Raw genomic sequence first — 26,768 nt, 5'->3', positions numbered from 1 at the left:
CTTCAATGAATGAAATGCTGAGCTTCCTGAGTATTCCAGTGATTTAATAATAAAGTTTGGAAATCTCCAATATTATGAATGGTAATTCCATGTGTGTGTATGAGGTTCCCCAAACTCCTGTGTCGGATAGACAATTTTAATTTTTAAAAAGTACCCGAATTATTGATAACCAAGATGGAGATATACTGCGCATGCTCTATCCGAACACTCTTCCTGTGCATTTTGATTTGATTATTAGTGTTATGGATTCAGGCAACACACCGTGGGACCATGGGGCAAAATTAATAGAAACAAGGGATTGTGCACACATGAACGAGGTATACATTGATATATTGACTATAAATATTAATTTGATTCGTTACACTTCAAAATTTATTGTTAAAATGTTAAGATACTGATACTATAACATGATGTGTATACAGAACATAACCCATAGTATGTACACAACTGTGATGAGCGAATCGTGTGAGTATACCGCCACCAACGGCAAATTAGTTGATATCACCACACGTACGTAAACCATAGACTGTATAAAATGAAACATACATAAATACATTTCTTTCAAAATATTCACCAAATTTAGGAAAAAGAAAGCTTGAAGTCATACAATATAAAATTCTCCATTTCAAAATATCAACCCACACACTTCAATATAAATAACAACTATAGTTCACTGTGAAAACAAGATAGAACAGGGCCATGGATAATTTCTACGTTACAAACAAAAAGATGGCACATTCTGGCTTGATCGTGAAATGTTTCTGGTGGCGCCACCTGCGGCGAATTATTATAAATCTGTCTTTTTGATTAGATGTAAATCTTGAATTTCGAAAACTAAAACGTAGAAGAAATTCGTGACTTTATATAAAAGCTGTAAATCTGTCAAATCATCGCGCGGCAGAAAACTCTCTGAATTGTTACTTCTCGTCTTTCGTAGTCGACTGTCGCATTTAGTGAAGTAGTGCTGTTTTTTGTTTTTTTTACAATACCATGGTTTCCATCACAGCACTTTCAAGATACTTATACTAAATCAATCTGTAACTTGTGCAAAAACAGTTGAGAGAATCTGAAAGTTTTTAAAAATAATCTGGCGGGAACAAATCTGGAGATGAGCAGATAAATTCAGTTGGCAGAGTCGTGCAGTAGGCGTGTGTCGGTGCCTTCGTCGTTTATTTCAAAGCACAGTACCCGGTCTTCAGTCTGCAGCTCCATTTTGTTTGGAATAACATCACCGTATCGACACCAACACGCAAACTCTTTGCAACTCATCCACCGATTCTGCGTACACTCTGTCCCTACTTGATCTTCCGCGCTTATGATAACATCGTTGCTGTCTTTCGGTTGATAATGGTCGTCATGACAGTTGTGTACTTTAACATTGATTGATTTTGACTTGCAGAGCTGTTTGAGGGCGTCCCTTCTGATTTCCCGCCGAGTGAAATGTACTATATCTCCATTGCCGATGTAAACTCCCCAGTGTGGCAATGTATTATGCCCCGCCATACCATGGATTGTCAGAACGTCACCGGCTTTTAGGCTGTGCAAGTTTACATTTCCCATTTTGAAGCACCTTGTCCAATCTTCCAATAAAAACGACACTCCCACGTTTCCTACGCGTCCCAAACTTTCATTTGAAACTGTTGACTCCTGAACAAACAAAAAGTTAAATAATTATTTCTCAAAATTCGGCAAAATTCTAAACTACAAGAAAACACACCGTAAATCGTAATAATAATAATAATAATAATCACACGTGATCTGATTTGCGTTTAAATTAAATATGATTTTTTAAATTCCGGTAACAGCTGTTTGACCTTAAACAAATCCGTTTTATTGACAACCTTGGCTATATCCGCCATTATATTACCATTATCACTAGACCCAAAGATATTTCCAAATTGATGAACATATAGAGCAACTGGTGGGCGAAAACACTACTCGGAGTGCTTAGATGAGGTTGTAACCATAGCGACCCAAACGTAACGGATATATCACTAACACCTGCGAACTGAACGCATGCAGGGAGGTAAATGAAGCGTGAGCGTTGCATTGGAAACATAAATTAATTACCAAACAAATATTAATTCAAAATGTTTAACAATATGAGATTAAATCACAGTATGCAAATACCGGCATCGCTGATATGGTTTTCTCGACGTAGTTACGTTATAAAGAAGATAACAGTCTACATTACAAACCATTGGTTGCAGTATCAACGCTGTTTTATTTATGTAAGCCCCTTGGTTATGACGACACAGGAAATACTTATTCGAGTGGAAAATAACGACACAGGAAACACTAATTAGAGTGGAAAATACAGCTAAAGAGAGGTTATTGTTTTTCATAAAATATAGGTTCATATGATGTCATCCGGTGTTATTTGTTCATCATGTGACCATATCGAGTGGCCACAAAGTGACAGTGTTTACATCTGGTTTATTTCTCGTATTGAGAATGATTTTTCTGCATATTCTGTATATATTTCGTTATTTGTGGGTCTATGTTTGATCGTGATCTTCGAAAGTGTTGTGTTGGTTCAGCTCAACTGGTATGCACACCGTATTCTTTTAGATTGACGACTGAGTAACGATTGAAATGTCAACAATCTCATGGTATGTTTACAATGCAAAGCACCAAGCTTCAATAAAATGACACCGACCCCTAAAAACTCCTGTTTCCTACTACCTATTCCATAGTACAAGGTCATGAAACTGGCATTGGACAGACAGACATTCCATGGCGGTTAAGTGAGGCAATTCACTTTAATTTATGAGGCAATAGTGACGACACACACACGACGTCAACAGTTCTATAGTTAATATTAACCACGGCTAGCGAGTGTGCAAATATTAAAATGCAATAAATTTAAGTGAAATTAGTGACACCAATGTCTAAATATGGACGACATTTTAACAATGGAGCCCGTTATTGATCACTCGGCTGAAGGTTGAAACAGGAAAAACATTTAATTCCGACACTGTAAGTGTCGCCGTCAAGAAAAACATGCCGTGTCATTTTTGTACTTTTTATAAAATTTTCGAAATTATAATGAAGGCTTGGTGAAAAAAAAACTGATACAAAAGTGAAAGAATTTGATGAAAATATCACAGAATATTGCGGAATTTGGAAAAGATCGTTACGGCTATTAACAGATTCAGTCGGAACATGTCTCAAATGTAGAAATAATTGGGTTAGTATATATTTGCAAGAGGTTTCACGTGACTCTCCGAATATGTGAACTATAAATTTGTATGAATTCAAGATGTCTCTAAATTCTAAGTCTAAGTTGTACAATTCTAATTATAAATAATTAATAATTAACAGTACGATATCGGTACCAATCAGATTTATCGTATTTTTCATGTTCAGTTTTATTTAAAATTGTGTCTGAATTATTTAATGCTTGATGTGCTAATCTGATGTAACCCAATTCGTTGCAGCTGGGTTGCTTCCATTTATTGGGTTCGTGTGTTAACTCGTTCAATGCAAACAAACAAAACGACAGACAAGCTCGCAATGCATGATGGACGTCATAAAAATAATACATTGGCATTCTATGCACACGTATACACTATTTGCCGTCTGCGGTCACACAATACAAGAGTGGTAATACGTGATTGATGTACAATATGCTGTGATTCGCGGCTTCTGAACGTGCATCAACTAAAAACACGGTAAATCCATTACATAATAACAAAACAGACATACCTGTCACTGGCGCCGTCAGTATGATCAATACTCCGATATCTTTGAAAGTCGTAATACCATTTAATATACGTGTCCGCCGTGACATAAACGTGACTGTCTAAGTAGACCTAAGGGGTTCTCAAGTCTTTTCGAGATTAGCGGAGAATCACACTCCCCACCAATATATCAGTCGATTTTGTTTTAATTCTGGAACGTATTTCTTTCTCTGTGTCGTGTCCAATTTATCATCTGAAATTTGGAAACGCAAACATTAAAACAAATAAGTCCGACAGTAAAAACAAAACAAAAAACGCATTCTCATTTCACTGCAACGACGGCGTATTTATTTATGAGACGGGGACTTTCACGAAATCACATTTATCATAGCAAAACACATCCAATCATCTGCACATCGCCAATCAAGTGAAAAATCTCACGTAAAATGACGTCATACACAGTTAGTAACATGGATAGAAGCAACCCACATGAATTATGTTGCGCCGTTGACATTTGTTCCAACTCGCACAATAACGAATTTAACGCCCACATTTGAGTAATTTTTAACGAATTGTGTCTGCATATCTGTATTTGATACTATTCATTCCTGTAATAAGAAATGTCATATGCGTACAAATTAATACAATTACGTAACCTTTATTTTCGAACGAATTACAGACCCAATTAGAAAGAAATTACCCAATTCAATGTCATCGCCCTAGAGGCGATATGTACAAATCAACGAAAGCTTACAAAGTGCGAAGTGTGCTGAATGTATTGGAGACATAAAGTACATAAAAGGAATACTGTATCATGACATGCAAAATCATTGAAATATTCCTTGTTTTAAACATAGACTTGTCTTTGTACTTTATATTTTCAGTAAGCACGTGTGAAGTATATAAAAATATAACTGCAAGCATTATAGCACTAGTTGCATTCCCTGTCCGTCACAGTACTTAATACATTACAGTTATGCATAGTACACATGGTCATTTGATATCTTAGTCATATCTCTTGTCACATGCCTCCATTATAGCACTAATTGTACGTCTTTGTCTGCTACAGTGCTCGAGATATTACTCGTATGCATACTAGCACGACTATGTACTTAGTTTTATTAAAATTCGACGGGTAGTACTAAAGATAGTTATGAAGCACCTATAAATTGGTTAATTGTGCAAATTAGGTCATTAGTAAGCACACAATTGAACCCTAAACTGATCATGTATATGTCATCTAAATGTTTATGTACCAAGTTACATTGAATTTGATTAAAGTTAAACATCAATATGCAAATTAGGTAATTAATATGCACGGGATTTCAATCAATCAGTACTGTGTATTATCCCATAGCATATATGTATCATGTTTCATTGAATTCATGTTTCTGTTTAATAGTACATGAGAAACAAGTGAAAATGCTTAACATCGGTTAATTAATATGCAAAATAGGCAATTAATATGCACAGATTTCAACTAAAAACTAATAAGGTCTGAGCATTATTCCAGAGCATCTATGTATCATGTTTTATTAAAATCAGACAATTGGTTCTGCAGATATCCGTGGAACAGACACACACAGATGCACACAGATGCACACAGATGCACCAAACGCAAAGACTCCCATTAATGGAACGAAATACACGAAGAAAGCAACAATGTACCCATTTTATGATGAAAATATAACATCCACGACAATTTCTCTGTCTTGTGTAAAGTTATTATGGCACAATTACATTGTTTTTTTCCTCACAAGTGATATTTATCAATCCTACATCCATTTATTTGATCACAGTATTATTAATATAATTATTCACTATAATAAACAGTTAATTACTATTCACAACAAATTGGCCATGTGCTGTATATATAATATCCTGCAAAGTCAGCATAATCGACAAAATGATGATAAATTAACTCGATGAAAAAAAGAATTATATTAGATAAATTGACTGCATTTAATGCTTGTATTAAGCAATCGTCTCGCCACTAAACCCTGACAGATCCTGTTCAGCGAGTGTGTCCTCGCAATTTTGCAACCCGCCATTTTGTTTATTTCTATTGCCATAAGCCACACTATAACTATTATAAGCTATTAATAGCTTCTATAAAATTAGCCCAACTAATGAATTTATGCTTTTTCAGGACACAATAGGTAAAATGAGCTCACTAAATAACTATATATAGATTAAAAAACACAAAAAAGAAGAATATGTTAGTGACCCCCTTGATCATTTGGCACCTCTCTCTTTTTTAAGGAGAGGTCAAACTCTTTTGATTTAGAGGGGAATAAATTAAAGAGGTTTAACTACACTGAGAATGGGGAATGTGTCAGTCGTAAAGGAGCAACTGAAGATTTATTTCATTTCTTTTCACTTTTAAAGTTGTTACCAGAATCAGAAGATCATTTTACTTAAAGCGCGGTAGTCGTCGCGCTGCGCATGTGCGAGATATATGGGACTCATATAAACAAAAATGGCGACTTTGACTGTTGGGCAGATCAATGAGTACGAACTGACACGTTTCCAAGCTTTAATTAGGTAATTTTCATGTGATTGGAAGGTATCGAAGGAGTCACCGGCGGTAATCAGTGCAGGTCGCGCCCAGGTCAAACCTCATACTTGTGATTTCCATGTGAAGAGTGCATTGGATTGTGGGAAAATCAATGTTTATCAACACAAATGTCGAACATGCGCAGCGCGACGACTACCGCGCTTTAAATTTACAGGAAAATTTAAGATGACTGATGCGATGAGCGCATTTCACTTAAGAAGCCTGAGATTTAGATTCTCTTTTCTTTTAGTGATACGTTATTGACATTTAAGAAAACTCCTGAGAAAGAAATAACCATGCAAAGTAGGACATTCATCAAAACAATTTGGGTCTCCAGGAAGGAATTCGAGGGAAGCTTAGTCTAATAGTTTTGTTCAAGTATAAATGTATTTTTTCTGTTTGTTATTGTTTATGTTGATGTTCTGATTTTTCTTGTAAATGACTTGTAAACATTTTCCGTTTCAAAGGCCAATCATCACAATAAAATAAAACAAGTTAAAATAAAAAACAACAACATATATTGGCTATATCTATCCAACTCAAAATACACGCTTTGCAATGCCTGGAAAGTCTGTCGAACTAGCAGCAAGAAAAAGTAACTGTAAATTTCAAAAGAAATAGGAAAAAAAAGTCAATGGGCGGCTGTCACATGGGTGTTGACGAACATGAATGTATTCCCCGCCACTTAAGTTACAAACGTGGTTTAAATTTATTCAGCTAAATGTGACGTCACTTACTATATATGGTTATGAATACAAGTCTAGAATAATTCAACAGCCCGAGTCTGTCTATCGTCATTGGAAACATGAAATTAGGCACGTGATTTATTTGAGGAGCATAAGAATGTATAGTGGAAAACATAGTGTCAAAAATGTATCTCTTGACTTCTCAGCAACAATCCATTTTAATACCTTCGAAAATTAGGGTAACAGTCTCGATTTTAAACTTGACGCTTCGGTTCACAGTTTACCAATAGGAAGCCCAGGAACTATGATCAACTGTACGCACTCCCTATGAGCGGGGGGGGGGGGTATCGGCTGGAATCTAGTGTAAGAAATAGACAAGGGGTGAAGGCTCCAGCCAGCTCATATTTTTTTAAACTGGAAAAAACAGACGAACAGAATGAAAAATAAAATCTATAAAAAATACCAGGTTGAAGATTATCAGTTGCTCTTTCAAATTTCGCCAAAGCCTTACCTATATAAGTAAAAAAAAACTACACAAATTGACTCCATTTACAAATACTTAACGGTTTGATCATAGTTCCTGGGCTTCTGTGGTTTACCTGCGCTTTCACAAAATGGCCGCCACTGACACTTTCATTTTACTAACGACACGAGGGCGGCGATTCTGCCCCCCGCCCGAAACTCCATGACAAAAATATATTCTGATGAGGAGGAACTCAACGATTGTTTCATAAGATTGAATTCATGTTTCTGTTTAATAGTACATGAGAAACAAGTGAAAATGCTTAACATCGGTTAATTAATATGCAAAATAGGCAATTAATATGCACAGATTTCAACTAAAAACTAATCAGGTCTGAGCATTATTCCAGAGCATCTATGTATCATGTTTTATTAAAATCAGACAATTGGTTCTGCAGATATCCGTGGAACAGACACACAGATGCACACAGATGCACCAAACGCAAAGACTCCCATTAATGGAACGAAATACACGAAGAAAGCAACAATGTACCCATTTTATGATGAAAATATAACATCCACGACAATTTCTCTGTCTTGTGTAAAGTTATTATGGCACAATTACATTGTTTTTTTTCCTCACAAGTGATATTTATCAATCCTACATCCATTTATTTGATCACAATATTATTAATATAATTATTCACTATAATAAACAGTTAATTACTATTCACAACAAATTGGCCATGTGCTGTATATATAATATCCTGCAAAGTCAGCATAATCGACAAAATGATGATAAATTAACTCGATGAAAAAAAGAATTATATTAGATAAATTGACTGCATTTAATGCTTGTATTAAGCAATCGTCTCGCCACTAAACCCTGACAGATCCTGTTCAGCGAGTGTGTCCTCGCAATTTTGCAACCCGCCATTTTGTTTATTTCTATTGCCATAAGCCACACTATAACTATTATAAGCTATTAATAGCTTCTATAAAATTAGCCCAACTAATGAATTTATGCTTTTTCAGGACACAATAGGTAAAATGAGCTCACTAAATAACTATATATAGATTAAAAAACACAAACAAGCAGCCTGTCGGCTGAGATAGCTCCGCTGTTAGCAATGCACATGTCAATTAAAGAACAGAAGATATCATTAGAAAATGAACAAATCTGAGAGAGGTCCACATGTAGTACCTATATGTATAATATATCAAAGCAATTGGACTTTCAACAAGAAGTCGAAAATATCACTTTTTACCAAAAATTACAAAAATATTCATCAAAATTAGAGAATTAAAGATATCATTATGAAATGAACAAATCTGAGAGAGGTCCACATGTAGTACCTATATATGTAATATCAAAGCAATTGGACTTGCGGTTTTCAACAAGAAGTCGAAAATATCACTTTTTACCAAAAATTACAAAAATATTCACCGAAATTAGAGAATTAAAGATATCATTACAAAATGAACAAATCTGAGAGAGGTCCACATGTAGTACAATATCAAAGCAATTGGACTTGCGGTTTTCAACAAGAAGTCGAAAATATCACTTTTTACCAAAAATTACAAAAATATTCACCAAAGTTAGAGAATTAAAGATATCATTACAAAATGAACAAATCTGAGAGAGGTCCACATGTAGTACCTATATATGTAATATCAAAGCAATTGGACTTGCGGTTTTCAACAAGAAGTCGAAAATATCACTTTTTACCAAAAATTACAAAAATATTCACCAAAATTAGAGAATTAAAGATATCATTACAAAATGAACAAATCTGAGAGAGGTCCACATGTAGTACCTATATATGTAATATCAAAGCAATTGCACTTGCGGTTTTCAACAAGAAGTCGAAAATATCACTTTTTACTAAAAATGACAAAAATATTCACCAAAATTAGAGAATTGAAGATATCATCATGAAATGAACAAATCTGAGAGAGGTCTACCCAAGGTACATATACACCAAGTATCAAAGCATTCAGGCTTGTAGTTTTCAAGAAGAAGTCGAAAAAGTAAAACATTGACACGGACGACGGACGACGGACGACGACGACGACGACGGACGACGACGGACAATCACTCATATGATAAGCTCCGCTCGACAAAGTCGACAGCGGAGCTAAAAAGAATAATATGTTAGTGACCCCCTTGATCATTTTGTCACCTCTCTCTTTTTTAAGGAGAGGTCAAACTCTTTTGATTTAGAGGGGAATACATTAAAGAGGTTTAACTACACTGAGAATGGGGAATGTGTCAGTCGTAAAGGAGCAACTGAAGATTTATTTCATTTCTTTTCACTTTTAAAGTTGTTACCAGAATCAGAAAATCATTTTACTTAAAGCGCGGTAGTCGTCGCGCTGCGCATGTGCGAGATATATGGGACTCATATAAACAAAGATGGCGACTTTGACTGTTGCGCAGATCAAGGAGTACGAACTGACACGTTTCCAAGCTTTAATTAGGTAATTTTCATGTGATTGGAAGGTATCGAAGGAGTCACCAGCGGTAATCAGTGCAGGTCGCGCCCAGATCAAACCTCATACTTGTGATTTCCATTTGAAGAGTGCATTGGATTGTGGGAAAATCAATATTTATCAACACAAATGTCGAACATGCGCAGCGCGACGACTACCGCGCTATATCTATCCAACTCAAAATACACGCTTTGCAATGCCTGGAAAGTCTGTCGAACTAGCAGCAAGAAAAAGTAACTGTAAATTTCAAAAGAAATAGAAACAAAAAAGTCAATGGGCGGCTGTCACATGGGTGTTGACGAACATGAATGTATTCCCCGTCACTTAAGTTACAAACGTGGTTTAAATTTATTCAGCTAAATGTGACGTCACTCACTATATATGGTTATGAAAACAAGTCTAGAATAATTCAACAGCCCGAGTCTGTCTGTCGTCATTAGAAACATGAAATTAGGCACGTGATTTATTTGAGGAGCATAAGAATGTATAGTGGAAAACATAGTGTCCAAAATTTCTCTCGTGACTTCTCAGCAACAATCCATATTAATACCTTCGAAAATTAGGGTAACAGTCTCGATTTTAAACTTGACGCTTCGCTTCAAAGTTTACCAATAGGAAGCTATGATCAACTGTATGCACTCCCTATGAGCGGGGGGGGGGTGTATCGGCTGGTATCTAGTGTAAGAAATAGACAAGGGGTGAAGGCTCCAGCCAGCTCATATTTTTTTAAACTGGAAAAAACAGACGAACAGAATGAAAAATAAAATCTATAAAAAATACCAGGTTGAAGATTATCAGTTGCTCTTTCAAATTTCGCCAAAGCCTTACCTATATAAGTAAAAAAAACTAAACAAATTGACTCCATTTACGAATACTTAACGGTTTGATCATAGTTCCTGGGCTCCTGTGGTTTACCTGCGCTTTCACAAAATGGCCGCCATTGACACTTTCATTTTACTAACGACACGTGGGCGGCGATTCTGCCCCCCGCCCGAAACTCCATGACAAAAATATATTCTGTTGAGGAGGAACTCAACGAACAGGCCCGCAGCTAGCACTTTTGAATAGGGGGTTCGAAAACAACAATAAATGATATATTTGATGTGAAACGTGTGAATTTTATAATATTCAAAAAGTTTGTTTGAGCTCTGTTACATACATTTTTAGCTCCGCTGTCGACTTTGTCGAGCGGAGCTTATCATATGAGTGATTGTCCGTCGTCGTCCGTCGTCCGTGTCAATGTTTTACTTTTTCGACTTCTTCTTGAAAACTACAAGCCTGAATGCTTTGATACTTGGTGTATATGTACCTTGGGTAGACCTCTCTTAGGTTTGTTCATTTCATGTTGATATCTTCAATTCTCTGATTTTGGTGAATATTTTTGTCATTTTTGGTAAAAAGTGATATTTTCGACTTCTTGTTAAAAACCGCAAGTGCAATTGCTTTGATATTACATATATAGGTACGACATGTGGACCTCTCTCAGATTTGTTCATTTTGTAATGATATCTTTAATTCTCTAATTTTGGTGAATATTTTTGTAATTTTTGGTAAAAAGTGATATTTTCGACTTCTTGTTAAAAACTGTAAGTCCAATTGCTTTGATACTATACAATTGTTCATTTTCTAATGATATCTTCAGTTCTTTAATTGAAACGTGCATTGATAACAGCGGAGCTATCTCAGCCGAGAGGCTGCTTGTCATATTCTCGGTTTTAAATTCAATTGGTTTACTTTGTGTTACGTTGGTAAGTTATTCCACATAACATTTTTGAACTATTTTACCATTTTAGTGAAAGGGGTCCTAGGCCATTCCCCACCCACAGACAAACACACCAACACCCTTGATCCATTACGGCAAAATGTACACAAAAAAGACAAGACTGTACGTATCTTAGCATTATTGTCCAAGCATTTTAAGGTAGAATGCTACTCACGAGCTTTTTTGCTCTTCACAGATGTTAGCGCACATAAAAGTGACACAATTTCATGTCGAAATGTGTCTACAATTATTCATTTTAGTATTAGTCAATTATGTAATTTTATTCCTGTACAGGGCCTCACCACATCGTACAAAATGAAATGGGTAGAAAAGTGCATATCACGTTTTAAAAACAATACAATATCCATGTAAACATATGGTACTAAGTTAAGCTGGATTCATATTTATCTCGTCGCTTGAAAACTTACAGATACAGAGCTATATGATATATGGTGTGGCAGTTTGTGTAGCGACGAAGTAAGCCCAGACTGTCAGTATAGCATAATTGCATAAAATTATTGACAAAAGATCAGCCCTTAGATCTAAAATGAACATATAAAAACAAAGTGAATTTCAATTGTCTACCATGCTAAATTCAAACGTATCACTGCAAAAACTAAAAAAAATATTGATCTAACTGTATTTTTGTGTGTCTGCCTAATTCAACATTATGTTATAGTTATATATATATTTTAGTCTATAATTGCTTGCCAATAAATCTTCCAGGTTATAATACTACATTGATTTTTCTGAAAGTACACAGCCTGGATGAATGTGAAATTGGGGCATGCCATTCTTGCTGACAACAATTTTTTTATTCTTTGAAATTCTTCTCTAAGAAATTTGCAGTATCTGCAACTTGTTTTTCAAACCAGACAATGCCGAAATCATATTTGAACAGGCAATTTTTATGTGAGTTTCCCAAGTAAGTCTGCGGGTCTTGTCTAATCGTTTAAGCATGATATAACATGTTTTGGGGTTCCAGCTATTTATTATTTAATTTTAACCAATATAAGATACAACGCTTGAAATAACCACAGCATAATGGCATCCTTCCACATTCGTCCAACATCGCTATATTGTTTGTACAACTATCAATGCTAAATAGATATATATGCAAAATGTTGTCTGTACCCTCTCGATTTCCGAATTTTGGTACCCCCATATCGCTACCATAAGAAATAGCTGGCACAATGATTGCATCAAACAAATTAAATGCACTAACCAATGGCATACTACCAAGTTTCTTGCAGTACGTAAATTTGTTGGTTCAATGTAAATCTGTTTTTAGAGGGCGGTAAAATAATATGCATATACCGGTAGTAGCAGTTTAGCAGCGGTCTCAATAAACTTCAATGACTACATCTCCTTTTTATGAACCCACTAAAAATTTTCTATGACATCAAAAAAAAAACGTGTAAAAAAATATGTTTGAAAAATATAATTTGTCGCATAGTTTCAGTGCTGAAGCAACACTGTGGGATAAATTTTTGGCTGCAAGAAGCTCTTCGACCTATACAACTCGTGATGATAAATCTTCGTCATTTTTTTAATGATGTTTTCAACCCTTAGCTGTACACTATGTCCAATAACACAGGCTACACGTACTAATACAATAAGTTGACTACATTTGGCTGATACACTTAGAACAAAACAGTATATATGCCATCATTAACTTGAAGAATACAAAACTAGTGAACCAATATGAAAGTACAGTGTGGTGTTGCCGTCTCAATCCCGTTCGAACCCCACACTTTACTAACTGAGCGAACACTAGCACAAGACAAACGGACCTATTCAGGACCACCACATCCTTCAGAGAGTGACTACCATTACATTATTGTTTCAATGTTGCTTTAATATTTAACATCAGCTGCTTGAACGCGATCTTCATTACACCATCGCGGAATCACTGAATAAAAGCTTTCCCATTTATAACAACCTGTTTTGATTGGCTGCTGTTGAACTGACACGACGTAACTTCAATCGTGACGATTGACATTTAAAGCTCGTTGCCACCTAAATGCTCATTACTATGCAATTTCAACCGAGTCAAGTGATTTAAACGATGATAATTATTTTAATTAATACTGTTTGTTTTATTATTTTCTAATCTACGGTCATAAATCTAATATTCACTTCCAAAATTTAGGGGGACCGAACCCCCCGAACCCCCCCCCCCCAAACTACGGGCCTGACGAAACATTCCTATTTGAACAATCATTGGTCTATCGCACAGGATTGTAGAAATGTCACAGCTATTTGCATAGCATGAATATATTGTCACATTTTTCAGCGCCAGTGACAAGTGGCTGACCCGGGCGGCTGACCAGACTTTGATCAGTATTCTGTTCACCAGCAGTTATTCGTGCTCCATTTTCAAACTGACTAAGCATACATTTATGTTGTTACAACATCCTTATTAAAAAATAATAATTTTTCCTCAGGCTGTTACACCTTTAATCTATCAATGTTCGATGTGCGTAATCGGCACTCCAAAAAATATTTTTTTCTCTTATTATGCTGTATTTCGAATATTCGTTGCTATATGTTGACTATTTTTTGCTGAGAAGCTGCAGTCTACACACGCATGGAAAGAAAAGAACAGACAGTGTTCAATGATTGATTTATTTTTTACTCAGTCTGGGTACAATGACCTGACAGAGCACGTGCCTCAATTACCTTTCTCGTTTGTTTTGTTCAACCAACAAGATGTTTTATGACCAAAGTAGGGGGTTGGAGCTATCTGTCTCGTTGCATACCGAACGTGAATCGAGACATTGCCTTCTGGCGTGTTTTTTTTTTCTAATATTTCAATCAAGTATGCCCATAGAAAAAGATTGTTTCCAACCGTTTCCATACGTCGCGGCGGGTCGAACACAGCGGCTTCTGTCACATGCGTGATTTTGATTACGTAGTCTGATCGGTTCAAAATAATTCTAGCGTAAATAATGAAACCCATTCAAGCTTGAAAGATTCAGTACTGTGTTTCGGGGTATACGTTCTTGATTCGTAATGATTCGAGTATTATTTCAAATTCAGGTATTGGATGTACCTTTGTTTATATTGACTGAGTAGCGGATTAACCGCATAGCGTATCCAACATCGTGATAATGCAAGTGTTTCAAAAATCCCTGAAATGCTCAAATATCAAAATAAATCTTACCTCAGAATCTGTTCTTAAACAGAAATTGTATCAGTGTTTGGGAAATCCCGACAGAGCAGCGATTTATACGTTCTGCAGACAGCTCGAGACAGCTGGGTAATGTGACAAACAATCGAATGCAGTTAGTCATGGGAACAATAAAATAACCGATTAACCTCGACGTCGGGTTAAACTAGAATAAACTGGTGGAACGACAATAAATACAACACATGAAGGGAAACAGTGGATGAATTGTAGACACCATAATAATCGTTGTTGATGATGTAATATGGTCAAAGGTGAGGGTTCCGTTCAAGCACGGCAACTGAGTATATATCGGCCTTCGGAATCAGTGCGTAATCAAAGTCTAGGTCGGTCGCATAGAATGCGGCGACACGTTGTGAGCACTAGCAAATGCAATAAATAATATTCCAATGTCAATAATATGGACGCCGACCCCCCGACGATCACTTTAATGCCGAGATAGGGGGTCGCGTGTGTTTCTGATGGGTGTAGACGAGACAAATTCAGAATATATGCCCCGTTGGCGTGGTGATTATTTTGTAATTGTATTATATCAAATTTTGATTTTTATTCGAAAAAAATGGCTGGGAAAATAGTCTCTCTGATTCCGTATGCGTCCCTCTGTTTTAGAGACCTGCTCCCACCTCCAATGTATACTCCAATGATTGATCCATATATGGCGTACATACATTTAAATTAGGAGTACAGGTATATTCTACGTTCGTACGCGTATGACTTTTTGTATTAATCGCAATAAATAAATAAATAAATAAATAAATAAATAAATAAATAAATAAATAAATAAATAAATAAATAAATAAATAAATAAATAAATAAATAAATAAATAAATAAATAAATAAATAAATAAATAAATAAATAAATAACCATGTTGCTGATGACAGTTTAAATGTATGTGACTGAACATTACACCTCTTAAGACACCTCTGTTAGATACAGTGCAATCAGGAAAAAGATCACAAAAAGTCGTGTTTTTTGTTTATTTTGATTTTGTTTTGTTTTTACTCGATGTTTTGATGTTGTTGGAGGTTTGCTCATTGCTAATTACTAATTACTGCGTGCGACTGTACAGCAAAACAAAGTTGTCTATTTTATTGACACTGCGTCATTGAGTACAATAACCGTAAAAACATGCAATTTGGCGAAATAAGTGTCAGAGAAAACTACATGAAATGAAGCTGACATAGACGAAGAGTTGATTATTCGAACATCGACGTGCGCCCATCAACACACTGTAGTGTTTGATTTCAACACTTGGTGGCGCTACACGCTTGTATGCAATTCTCACTTCAACACCCCAATATCAGGCGACACGGTCGATAATTGTCTTTGCTTTACTGGTGGTGCACTTCCCATTTTGACCATTCGTAGACAAATTCGCCACACATAATTATGGAATAAAATCCCTGTTGTAGTATCCATAACAACATATATCTTATGTGTATTCCATAACCTTGTCTTACATAGGCTAAGTTGGCGAAACTAGAGGTACCGAACGCAGTAACGACATTGACACCCAGTGAAGCCATTGCTATACAGAGTACGTGGTTATTTGTGTATGAAGATAAAGAGGAGAATGGCGTGGAATTATTTGTAAAGTAAGTGATAGTCCGCTCTTTCTTCGAATTTTCTTTTTTTGTTACATTGGCCGTTGAAGAGATAAATAATATGGACAACTTATAAGATATTAAGATGTTATTTAATGTTTTACAGTCTGGTAATTAATACTGTAACACCATGATTTCTCGTAAAACGTTATTTTCGTAACAACAATATCATAATCCGTTAGATGAAGGATGAATACTCTAATACACGTTTTCCCGAATTAATTGATTATTGGTCGATTACGATAATTGTTATCGGTCTTACATATACAACTTAAAAAAATAATTTCACCGTTTCAAATTTATCATAATCACTAAAATTCGACCTATTAGATTAACATGTGATCTCATCCAATTATCGGTAAATACATGCTATTTTTTAGACATTTGCTATAATATTAAAAGTAACAACGAACAGCAAAACCACCGGGGGTTATCTATTTGTTTGTTGTCTATTGGATACTGCTTAAACATATCTACGTCATTTTGACGTCACGGACGCGCTTCGCCGCCAGAGAGCGCTACTCACCACAAAGATTGTGAAATTATTTGCATTTCTGTTACAGACTGTTCACGGAGCACCCCGACTATCAGGCACTCTTCGGTTACCTGGAAGGTATTGTCGGCATTGAAAATATAAAGAATGTGCCATTTTTGAGAGTACACGCTTCCCACGTCTTAATATACCTTAACACGATGCTAGAAAGTTTGAACGATGGAACCATATTAGTGGAACTACTCAAGACTCTTGGATACACTCATGTGGGTCTGAATCTAACCCCGGAACACTTTGATGTAAGTAGAACACGTTATTTAAATCGCCGAAATAACTTGGTGATTATTATACACATTAACAAAGACTTTAGATATTAATAAAATAACTTGTATGAACTTGAATCACCCACTAATTAACTTCTTGTCAAAGATACTTCGAGTAAATAAAATCTGTCTTATTTCTGAGGTCGCCTATTTTTTGGGGATGATAAAGATTCAATTATTTTGATTTGCTGAGATGTATACTAGTATGTGAAAGGTTTCTACAATGGCATTCATGTAATCCATCCTAGTTAATATATAAATTCAGCTTTCCCGGCGCTCGCTTGTGCTTATTTCTTGCAATGTGTCACTCAGTATGATGTGTTGTTGCTATAGTTACAAATCGAGCTGCTGTTAATCGGTAAAATTCATTCTTCACCAGATAAAACTGATACTATTGTTTAAAAAACTCTAGTCAAGTAACTTCCACATACTAATATTGGGGGGGGGGGTGAGAGGCATGCGCACAGTGGTGAAAACAATGTCGCCATTAAAATGTCGTTCCTATGACACTTCTACACGACCATGTGTCTGAGTAAAAACCTTTTATTTTCTTTATTTTTTCTAGGCATTGGGACCTATTCTTATTTCCTTACTCCAGGAGAAAGGCGGCGACAGCTTCACTCCATTTGCCGAGAAAGCATGGCTGAAAGGCTGGGGCGTCATGAAATCTGTTATCGTAGGTGCATTGGAAAATGGCTACCAGTTAGAAGACGGTCTTGGTTACTAGTTCGACTTCTTGTTGTTGAGAGCGCTTCGTAGACAAATATGTAATATCGCTGGTACTTTGTCGTACCTTACGCAGTCTCTTCACAAATGCATCTTAAAAGAAATAGTTATTAGGTATAAATATATTCAAATCATCCTCTAATCAATTGATATCTCTGCTGTAGTCGTAATATGGGATTTGAATTTTAGTATCGCGTGTGTAACTGGATCATTGTTTTCACCTTGTAATTGTAAGACAAATATGACTCATACAATATCGTCTGTAGAACCTTTACTAGATGGCGGCCATCTTGAATATTCAAATTTCTCAAGTAATGCCAGAATGAAGGTGACAATATGCAGATTCTCAATCACCCAATACGTGAGATGCAAATTCGATCAGCAAATTTTACGTCGAATATATTTTTCAGTTCCAGATAAAGTCAGGGTTTTCAATGGACTAGTGCGCATGCGCAGAATATCACGTGCCGCACCTAAACCTCGTAAATGGTCCACTGCAAAATACTTTATTTTCGCTGAAGGGATAATTCAGTGACAATGAAATCATGCTAATACATCTTTCCCCCTATGTTTTACATTCAACTCGTCAAAAATCAGTGAAAATAAATTCCATACAAAAAATCCAAAAAGTCTTTTAAGCGAAAATTATTTCCAGCTCAAATAAAGTATTTTAGTATTTTAAAGTATTTTATTCGAATCGGGCATTTGGTACAGAGTGTAAATTATGTATAACTGATTATCATTAATTAAAACAGTAATCGATATCAGATTAATACAATATATGTATATAGTGGCCAGTTATCATGGAATATTGATTCAAACAAAAATATAAATTCACAATTCATGGAACCAGATATAGCAGTTTTAGTAACACCACATATTGGAGAATTGGTTTGTTGTATTATTAACATTTGCTGCATCTTTTTTTTATTATTCATGCTAGACCTCTATCACGACGATTTCAGAAGCAATTCGAATAACTTCAGCATATTGCATATTTTCATAATTTTGTAACAAAATAACCTTGTTTTCCAGTTAGAAGCAAACCCGCCAGTATTCGTTCGACGAAATACTGAAAAACTGCAATGCGCACGCGCTACGATTTACCTATACGTGAAACTCGTGTTTTTAGTACTATCTCGAGCGAATACTTCTGTTTTTGCAGCCAACGCGTTATTTTTTATTTTACGATAAATCATACCCTAATGTGTTTAGGGACGACGTCAAAAGATCGATGTCGGATAAAAAACTTAATTCCTTTAGTTTTTTTCCAAACCCCCCTACCCCACACTGAAACTTAATTGATAAATATTGGTCATGGCGTCAGACTACATTCACCATTCAATACAAATTGATAATCGGACAGTAGTATTGCATAGCAGTTGGTTGTCGGGTGGGTGTAAAAAGATTTTACAAATGCACCTCATTTGACGCACAGATTTACACTCGAACCAAACCATTTTTCTGTGTTTTTTTCCTTTTCGGTTATTTCTGTCCATGATTGGATAGAAAAAAAACGAACTACAAATACTCCAAGATTTTTTTGACTTCATTAAAAAATAAAATCGTTTTTGTAGGATGGAAACTTTTTGAGGTCAAAACCCCCCACCCCCAAACTAAAGGAAATAAGTTTTTTATCCGACATCGATCTTTTGACGTCGTCCCTTATGAAGATGCAATATGAGAATCTAACAACATCATTTACTGTTCGGGAATACTTAAAGTTGTCGGTTTCGCTAAAACTCGTGTGTTCGTGTTGGGAGAAGCTGTTGAATTGAGAGCTGGATCCATCAATCAGCGTACCTGTAACAACTCGCATCAATTTCGAATTTCAACCAATAGATTGTGCTGTCTCATATGACGTCATAGATTTAACACACAAAAACACGAGACGTTCAATTTTCATTGAAAATGTGTCACAACACTTGACTTCGTGTTTCATTTTCCATGGAAACGCACGTGTGCTCGCAGTTATCGTCGACAGGGAAATACAGGTTTATAGTGAGGATTCTGCCAATTGAAGGTATTATGGTGAAGCGACTGGACGCCTGAATAAGTGAACCTTGCCTGGCAAAGATGACTTCAAGCCTCCCGCCTACGAAATTCGACCACATTTGTTTTTTGTGCATACAAACACTGCATTAAGCACGAAATGTAGAAAACTCAACGATTGCCTAACGATAATTTCGGTTTCAAATACGTCAGCTGATTGTCGGGTCACAATACTCTAGTAACTGAATGCAATAAACGAATATTTCAAGCGGGAAGTCGTCACCTGCGAAGGCGTCAGCTAACCATAGCGTGTCATTGTTTACAAACAAGCGTCTGCCCATGAGCCTTTGCGTTTTCAGCGTGTGTTGTTATCGTCGCTTGGGACTCAATTTTCGCGCGTGCGCAGGTGACGACCCTCCCGCTTCAACAAAATACTTTGAAGCGCTACAGTTATACCGCATAGTCCAGGGGGGAATTGGCACGAGAGGGCGCCATCTGATCTGAATGGAACGTTTCGACGTCAGTCGTCCGTAGCCCATCGTCAAGCAACAACGTCCCGTTTACGAACAGATAAAATAATTTCAGCCATTCCTTTACAGAATAATCCTCAACAAAACTTAGAAACATTTCATAGACAAATACAGGCTCCAAAATTATGTCTATTTCAAAACAATTCAACCAATAACCAGTTTGACGCCACAATTTCTTGCTGGAACCCGAGTTCTACGCGTGATTTTATTGCGTTCAAATCTGTTCCATTTCAAACTGCGCATGCACACACACTGTGGTTCATTGAAATGCATACTAATTAGGGAACTTGTCACTGATAAAAGTCACCGAAAACATTTTGAGCAATTTTGAGCAATAATACTAGAGTGAAATATAAACGTGCCTCTGCATTCTCCATGAATTTCATAACTTGCTATGATCATGGTAAAGAGAAAACCTGTGTTTACTTTCAATAGTTAGCTGGAGTCTGATCGAAAATGTGTCTCAAAAATTACCTTTACATCATTTTTCCGATTATTTTTTTCAGCTCGTAACGATAGAATCAATCAATTTAGAACTAACATGTATGCTATCGGAAAGCATTTTGGCACAATTTTACTGAAAAGACGAGTTTTTCATTACTCATGAATATTAATTTATGCAAATGAGACGAGTATTTCAACCAATCGTGTCATGCAACTCCCCCCCCCCCGGCATAGTCCGTGATATGCGTCACGCGCAATAACATTGTTTACATCAAATTCGAACGTGCTGCGACGACTAATGAAGGCGGCGTGACAATACAATACAGTGACGTGACAATGTGACGCGCTGCGCGACAACTGTGGCGCGCTACGTGGCGCCTGTGTGACGACAATTGTGGTGCACTACCAAACGGTTGTAATACGCTGTATGACCACTGTGATGCGTTGCGTGGGGACTGACGCATTGTATGACAGCTGGATGCGCTGCGGTACAACTGTAACGCGATGTGGCGCGCTAAATACAAAAAGCTATGTCCACACGCCAAACAAATATATTTAAAGTAAATTCCAAATCTAAAAAGTTCAATTTTTAGCATTGTATTTTGCAGTGAATTCACACTGTTAACATTTTGAATCACTATAACAAATGAAGCATCTTACACTCACGTGAGATATTTTCACGTGAGGGCGCTCGTTATTGAACCACTTTCCCGGAAGCAGTGAGACTGTGGTGCAGAAATACGCGAGCTTTATCATGGCGGAAAATACAAACATGTAAGTTATTCTATAGAAGAGAATTTTATTTTTGTGACGTCGATTGGTACGCCCAGAAGAACAATATTACGCGTGCAAGTTTACATTACATATGTACACCCCAAAACGGTATGCGGTATTCGTCGTTGGTGGCGCTGTGGGTAAGGGATTCCTCGGGGGCGGATATCCGGACATTTTCTACCGCCTGGCAACCCTCGCGGTGAAAACAAAGACCAAAAACTCGCAGAAAACGGTACTTTGCAATGGTTGTTGAGAGTCCCCTGAACAGTGTAACAAGATTAGCCCTACGTGTGTAACATATATGAATTTGGTTGTTCAGGATTACTTCAAAGTTGAGTTTGTGTTGTTTTCTCGAGTTTTCACCGGCTCCACCGGCGTTCCACAGCAGCGCGCACAAAGCCCATAGAAATACGTGGTACAGTGGTGCGCGTCTTAGCAACGTAGAACGTCTGTGACGTAGCTTCGCCCCTGAGGATAGGTCTCGAACAACCAATTACATTTCCATAGACGGGCAAAGTTTTGGTATATTTTTGAAAAAAAGTTGTAAAGATTAAAAATATTGTTTTAATTTACTGACATATATGTAACCAAGACACGTGTTGTCAAGCTCGTACTCCTACAAAATGGATCGAAACACAAATTGTTCAGATAATTGGTAAGTAGAGTTTAAACTACGGTCACGACGTCAGACTATTATATTGCGCAGTAATTTGTTGAATGAATAACCGCAGGAGAGAATACCAGGAAGTAGTTGAAGAAATCCTTCCAGTAATTCTATTATTTTGTACTGGAGTTTCATACCGAGGTTACAGTGTAATTTTTGTTTAGGGGCAAGTCCCCGGATCAAATCCGTCTTTTCAGATCCTCCAAACTATGAAGTGATCACTCTACTGGCAGAACAAAGCTGGCGAGTGTTGATAGTGGGAATGCAATAAGTGAACCGTGATTAGCATGTTTCAGGTGTATGTTTTCTGTTCATAATTTTATTGTTCGTATACACATAGGTATGATATGGGACTCATAGCGACGTATAGAACGCGTGTAAAATACATTGTTTATTTACATGAAATTCGAACACGCGCTGCGCGACGACCACCGCGCTTCAAACAACAGCCGGCACTAAAATAAGCCATTTCTAGACAAATACCCTCGGTCACGTCATGATAAGATTCAATATATATCAGCAACCCCCCCCCCCCCCCCCCCGTTATCAAATTTCTAGATCCTCCAGTGATATCTCTGGATTTAGAATCGACTCAGACCTTGGTAATTCAAAACCATAAAAACTCATCGGTGTCGATGGGCTCTACATTGCATCGACGATAGTTGTTCAGATTCACAAATCATGGATGAGTCATGTATTTGTCAGTAAACAAAGTTCCACGCAACTTCAACAGCTGACGAAGCGGTAGTGAACCGTCACACGCGATGGACAGGAAACACAGAAAACCCCATTGGTTAATAAAAACCATACCATTTTACTGGGGCTTCTGATTGGATAATTATTTGCATGGATCAAAAGTAGCTTCAACAAAGCTTTTTTGACTATTTTGAAGTCGTCTATAATTTGTTCGCCCCTGGTACACGTTTTTAAAATTAACTGTTAAATTAATTATTAAAGCGTCACAGCGCGCCGTGTTCCATGCGAGTCCCACGCGAGGTATACAACGCGGCATGTAAATTACGTTATCTGTTTACAACTCTCTCTAGTCTTCAAAACCACGCTAGCTGACCGTAATCAGACCTTACCGAGAGTGGGAATCAATTGTGCCGTGTCTGCAACAAACACGCTCGTAAATCGAGGTATCATTAGCGTCCAGGGGAACGTAAATCGTCCGAAATAACATTTGTGCCAAAGACACAGATCTCGTAAAATTGGGATAGTGGATATGCGTAGTTGGAAAATCCTTCTGCTCCACATCCTTTTGCCATCGGATGCTGGAGTTGACCCGATTAAGAAATCTGGAAAGGGGGTAGTGGAAAAACTATGCAAAATATGTTCTCCATAGATTAAATTATGGGGCTGGGGAGAACTATTTGGAACACCGGAGACGGGTGAGACATAGTCTACTCTGAACGACCGGGGAAATTGTTTCTAAAAATTATATATATTTTTCTTGAATTAAAAACTGCACGACATTTGTCGTGGAACGGAAACAGCAATTGTGAGTAAAAACAAACCTTCACGCAACAGCTGATGGGATTGTAGTGAGCCCTCACACACAATGGACAGGAAAACAGAGAAAACCACATTGAGGACTATATAATTTGACAATGGAACAAATGTAGTTACAACAGAGCTAATTCGACTGTTTCTTTTATTAATCTGAAACTGACTTAAGGGTCGGTCATTTGAAATAGTGGGGTGGTTGATAGATTTGTTAAAAAAAAAACATTTGTAAGCTGGTTACCTACAGAAATAAAGTTAATTGCAAGGTGTTGCCATATTCAAGAAAAATAAAAAAAAAGTACCAGTTAGACTCGGACATCACGAACAAGACAATTGTACTGGTTACTTGCCGTAAATTTAAATGTTGGTATTTTTCAGTATTATGTTAAAAATAAAACTAGTAGAACCCGTTTCGTTAACGCTCGACCACACCCAGCTTGGCCAGATTCGATTGCGTAAAAGAAAGTAGTTGCCTCATTGGTTGTAACAATACGTAGACAGATACGGGTCAGCTACGAGTGTGTTTGTCCAATTTCCTAGGGGCAACATCAACAGTTCAATGTACGAGAAACAGACTTAATATTCTAAGTTACCCCAACCCGTAATATTGACAGCATGTTTAATTTGTGTAATATCACTAGAAAACGTAAAAGTAAGAAGGCGGCATGGTAAAAAATTGAACTTATCTTGTGTCACAGTATTAAACATGCCAGTATGTATCCTCAGTTTAGAAAGCGTCGTTAGTAGGCTAGTTATTTCACTACTATATAAAGGTTTTCAGATTCTCATATATTTGCCATGTATAGTTCTGTTTCAGAAATGTTTCACCAGAACTAAAATAAAATCGTTTTCTTTTGTCGTATAATAATTTATTCAAGGTAACCCTCCCCAGAAATTAGGCTGTTATCCTCAATTGAACTGTTGCCCTTAATCGTACGTGACTTGATGTTTGAAGTAAATACAATACTTTGGTGGCAGATAACAGAAGTGGCGTAAGCATGAATTGTCCGATGGCATTAATGAAGTTCACAGTACGGGCAACATTATTCACCCCTGACCTCTCTCTTTGACTAAACGTTATTGGCGCTTCCCACGCCCGCATAAACCTACAGTAATACATTTATAGGAGTGATAGTTCTTGCTACTGGAGTGGTTCCACACAAGGACAAACACTAAGGAAACAGACAAGGACGCTGGATGAAAGAAATCCTCAAAATTAGTGGAGTGGTTATTGCATAGGGGAGGACCATGAACAAGTTGGGGTGACATTTGAACAAAAATAAAAATAATCTGCACAGAGAAAATTAAAAAAAGTCTACCATCGGCACAACAAACCCATTTAATTCATCTTCATAAACATTTATAAACCCCACAATTCCAACTGAAACGACGAGAGGTTTCTATTGGCCGAGTTTTGGAAGGTTTCAAATGACGTCATTGCTGACTGTGTTCGTTGATTGGCTTGCTGTATTAAACGATCACGGTAATTTAAAAAAAATTATAAAAGAAGGGAACGGGTTTGTTGTGCCGATAAAGAAAAAAACTACTGGTAAAATATATATTTATAACCAAGAAATGCCACACATACATGGAAGAAAACATCAATCAGTGTGACAAAACGAAAAATCTAAAAAGCTCAAATCTAGATGAAAAAAAATGCACAGTAGTTTTCTGGGTGAGTGTGCCACAAATTCAATGGAGAGGTCGAGATTTACTCAATAACGGATGGTCGGGACTTTGAATTAGATAAAGTGGTTGACTTGACGAGGCCTACAGAATGGATGTACCGAAGCTGCACCCGGGAACACGCCAGACCTTCAGATGCACAAATCCCATAATACAATTCGACAATGACGTCATTAAAATGTGTAAACTTCTAATCAGATACAATGCACATAACCACCCATAAAAATAGTGGTACTTCCCTGAACGGCTCATGATCATTGAACGTTAGTGTACAGCTGGGTAATCCTGTGAAGATTTATTGGAATGCCCGAGTAGTGAGACTGTCAAATACAATATTAATATTTAAAATACCTGACGGTATGCCTAGAATCAGAACACCAGTACTGACTGAACGCCAATTCTGACCTATTTAGGTGCAAAGGTCACTCTTTCTGCACGAACAGGGTCAAAAGACTGCATCTGTACACAATCCGGATTGTAGGGCAAGGATGTGTAACATATGTATACATTATCACTGTAATGTGTCCTTTACAAATCATTAAAGCATTAGTTCTCTCATTAATACGTGACAACTTTGAATAAATGGCATACAATGCGATGTGGGATGAGTTCATTAAACGTGCCTAAAACGGACCAGTCTCAAACCGAGTGTTACATTCATCGCGTCGTAACCATGGCTACAGAGAATGCGCTTAGAAATGTCTTTGAGTGATGAAACAATAACCCCAGCGAAGTAGTCTGGGTCAGTAAACTGGAGAGAACATACTGTGTTGATCCGTGAGTATTCACTAAAATCCTATTGCAAATCGTTGACGGGTCCCAGAACGAATTATTTTGTCAAGCGGACGTTAACCCACGTTCATCAACACAATTTATTTATGATTATGACTTATTACGTATCTATTATTAACTGTATTATTGAAGCGTCACATCGCGTCGTGATCTACGTTGGTCCTATGCTACGTTAAATTGACATTATTTAATTACACGAAATTCGAACGCCGCTACACGGTGACGGTGTCATTTCAACACACTGTAATCTGAATACTCTCTCTTTCTCCGAGTCTTAAATAAAGTCTTTAAAACCACGCTAGTTTACCGCCGTACCCGTACCTTGCCGAGAATTAGAATGAACTGTATCATGCCTGCAACAAACACGCTCGTAAATCGTAGCCTAATTAGCATCGAGGGG

General features: G+C 36.9%; 2 protein-coding genes across 3 annotated transcripts in view; one reads left to right on the top strand and one right to left on the bottom strand.

Annotated features, from left to right (window-relative positions):
* LOC100366851 (globin-3-like) overlaps window positions 1-18,760 on the top strand; it is a 40,598-nt gene extending 21,838 nt beyond the window's left edge. For both annotated transcript variants that reach the window (XM_002732444.4, XM_085507625.1), the window contains 3 exons: window positions 16,299-16,429; window positions 17,002-17,230; window positions 17,820-18,760. In XM_002732444.4, the coding sequence (XP_002732490.1) occupies window positions 16,299-16,429; window positions 17,002-17,230; window positions 17,820-17,981 (522 nt within the window). In that variant the 3' untranslated portion in view covers window positions 17,982-18,760. The remainder of the gene's footprint in view (window positions 1-16,298; window positions 16,430-17,001; window positions 17,231-17,819) is intronic.
* On the bottom strand, window positions 350-15,203 carry LOC102803562 (protein LRATD2-like). Its single transcript, XM_078007329.2, has 3 exons — window positions 14,810-15,203; window positions 3,709-3,936; window positions 350-1,647 (listed from the first exon to the last, which is right to left on the bottom strand). The coding sequence occupies exon 3, from the start codon at window positions 1,558-1,560 to the stop codon at window positions 1,123-1,125; it is 438 nt and encodes a 145-aa protein (XP_077863455.1). The 5' UTR covers window positions 1,561-1,647; window positions 3,709-3,936; window positions 14,810-15,203; the 3' UTR covers window positions 350-1,122.
* Window positions 18,761-26,768: the final 8,008 nt, after the last annotated feature.

The sequence above is a fragment of the Saccoglossus kowalevskii genome, chromosome 14 (genome assembly GCF_978046115.1).
Source record: "Saccoglossus kowalevskii chromosome 14, keSacKowa6.1, whole genome shotgun sequence".
Taxonomy (NCBI): domain Eukaryota; kingdom Metazoa; phylum Hemichordata; class Enteropneusta; family Harrimaniidae; genus Saccoglossus; species Saccoglossus kowalevskii.
The sequence above is the reverse complement of the archived record's forward strand: the minus strand, read 5'-3'. Positions and strand labels throughout refer to the sequence as shown.

Bases quoted from the DNA above. Each gene is read 5' to 3' on its own strand.
- LOC102803562 (XM_078007329.2), bottom strand. From the start codon at position 1,560: ATGGGAAATGTAAACTTGCACAGCCTAAAAGCCGGTGACGTTCTGACA.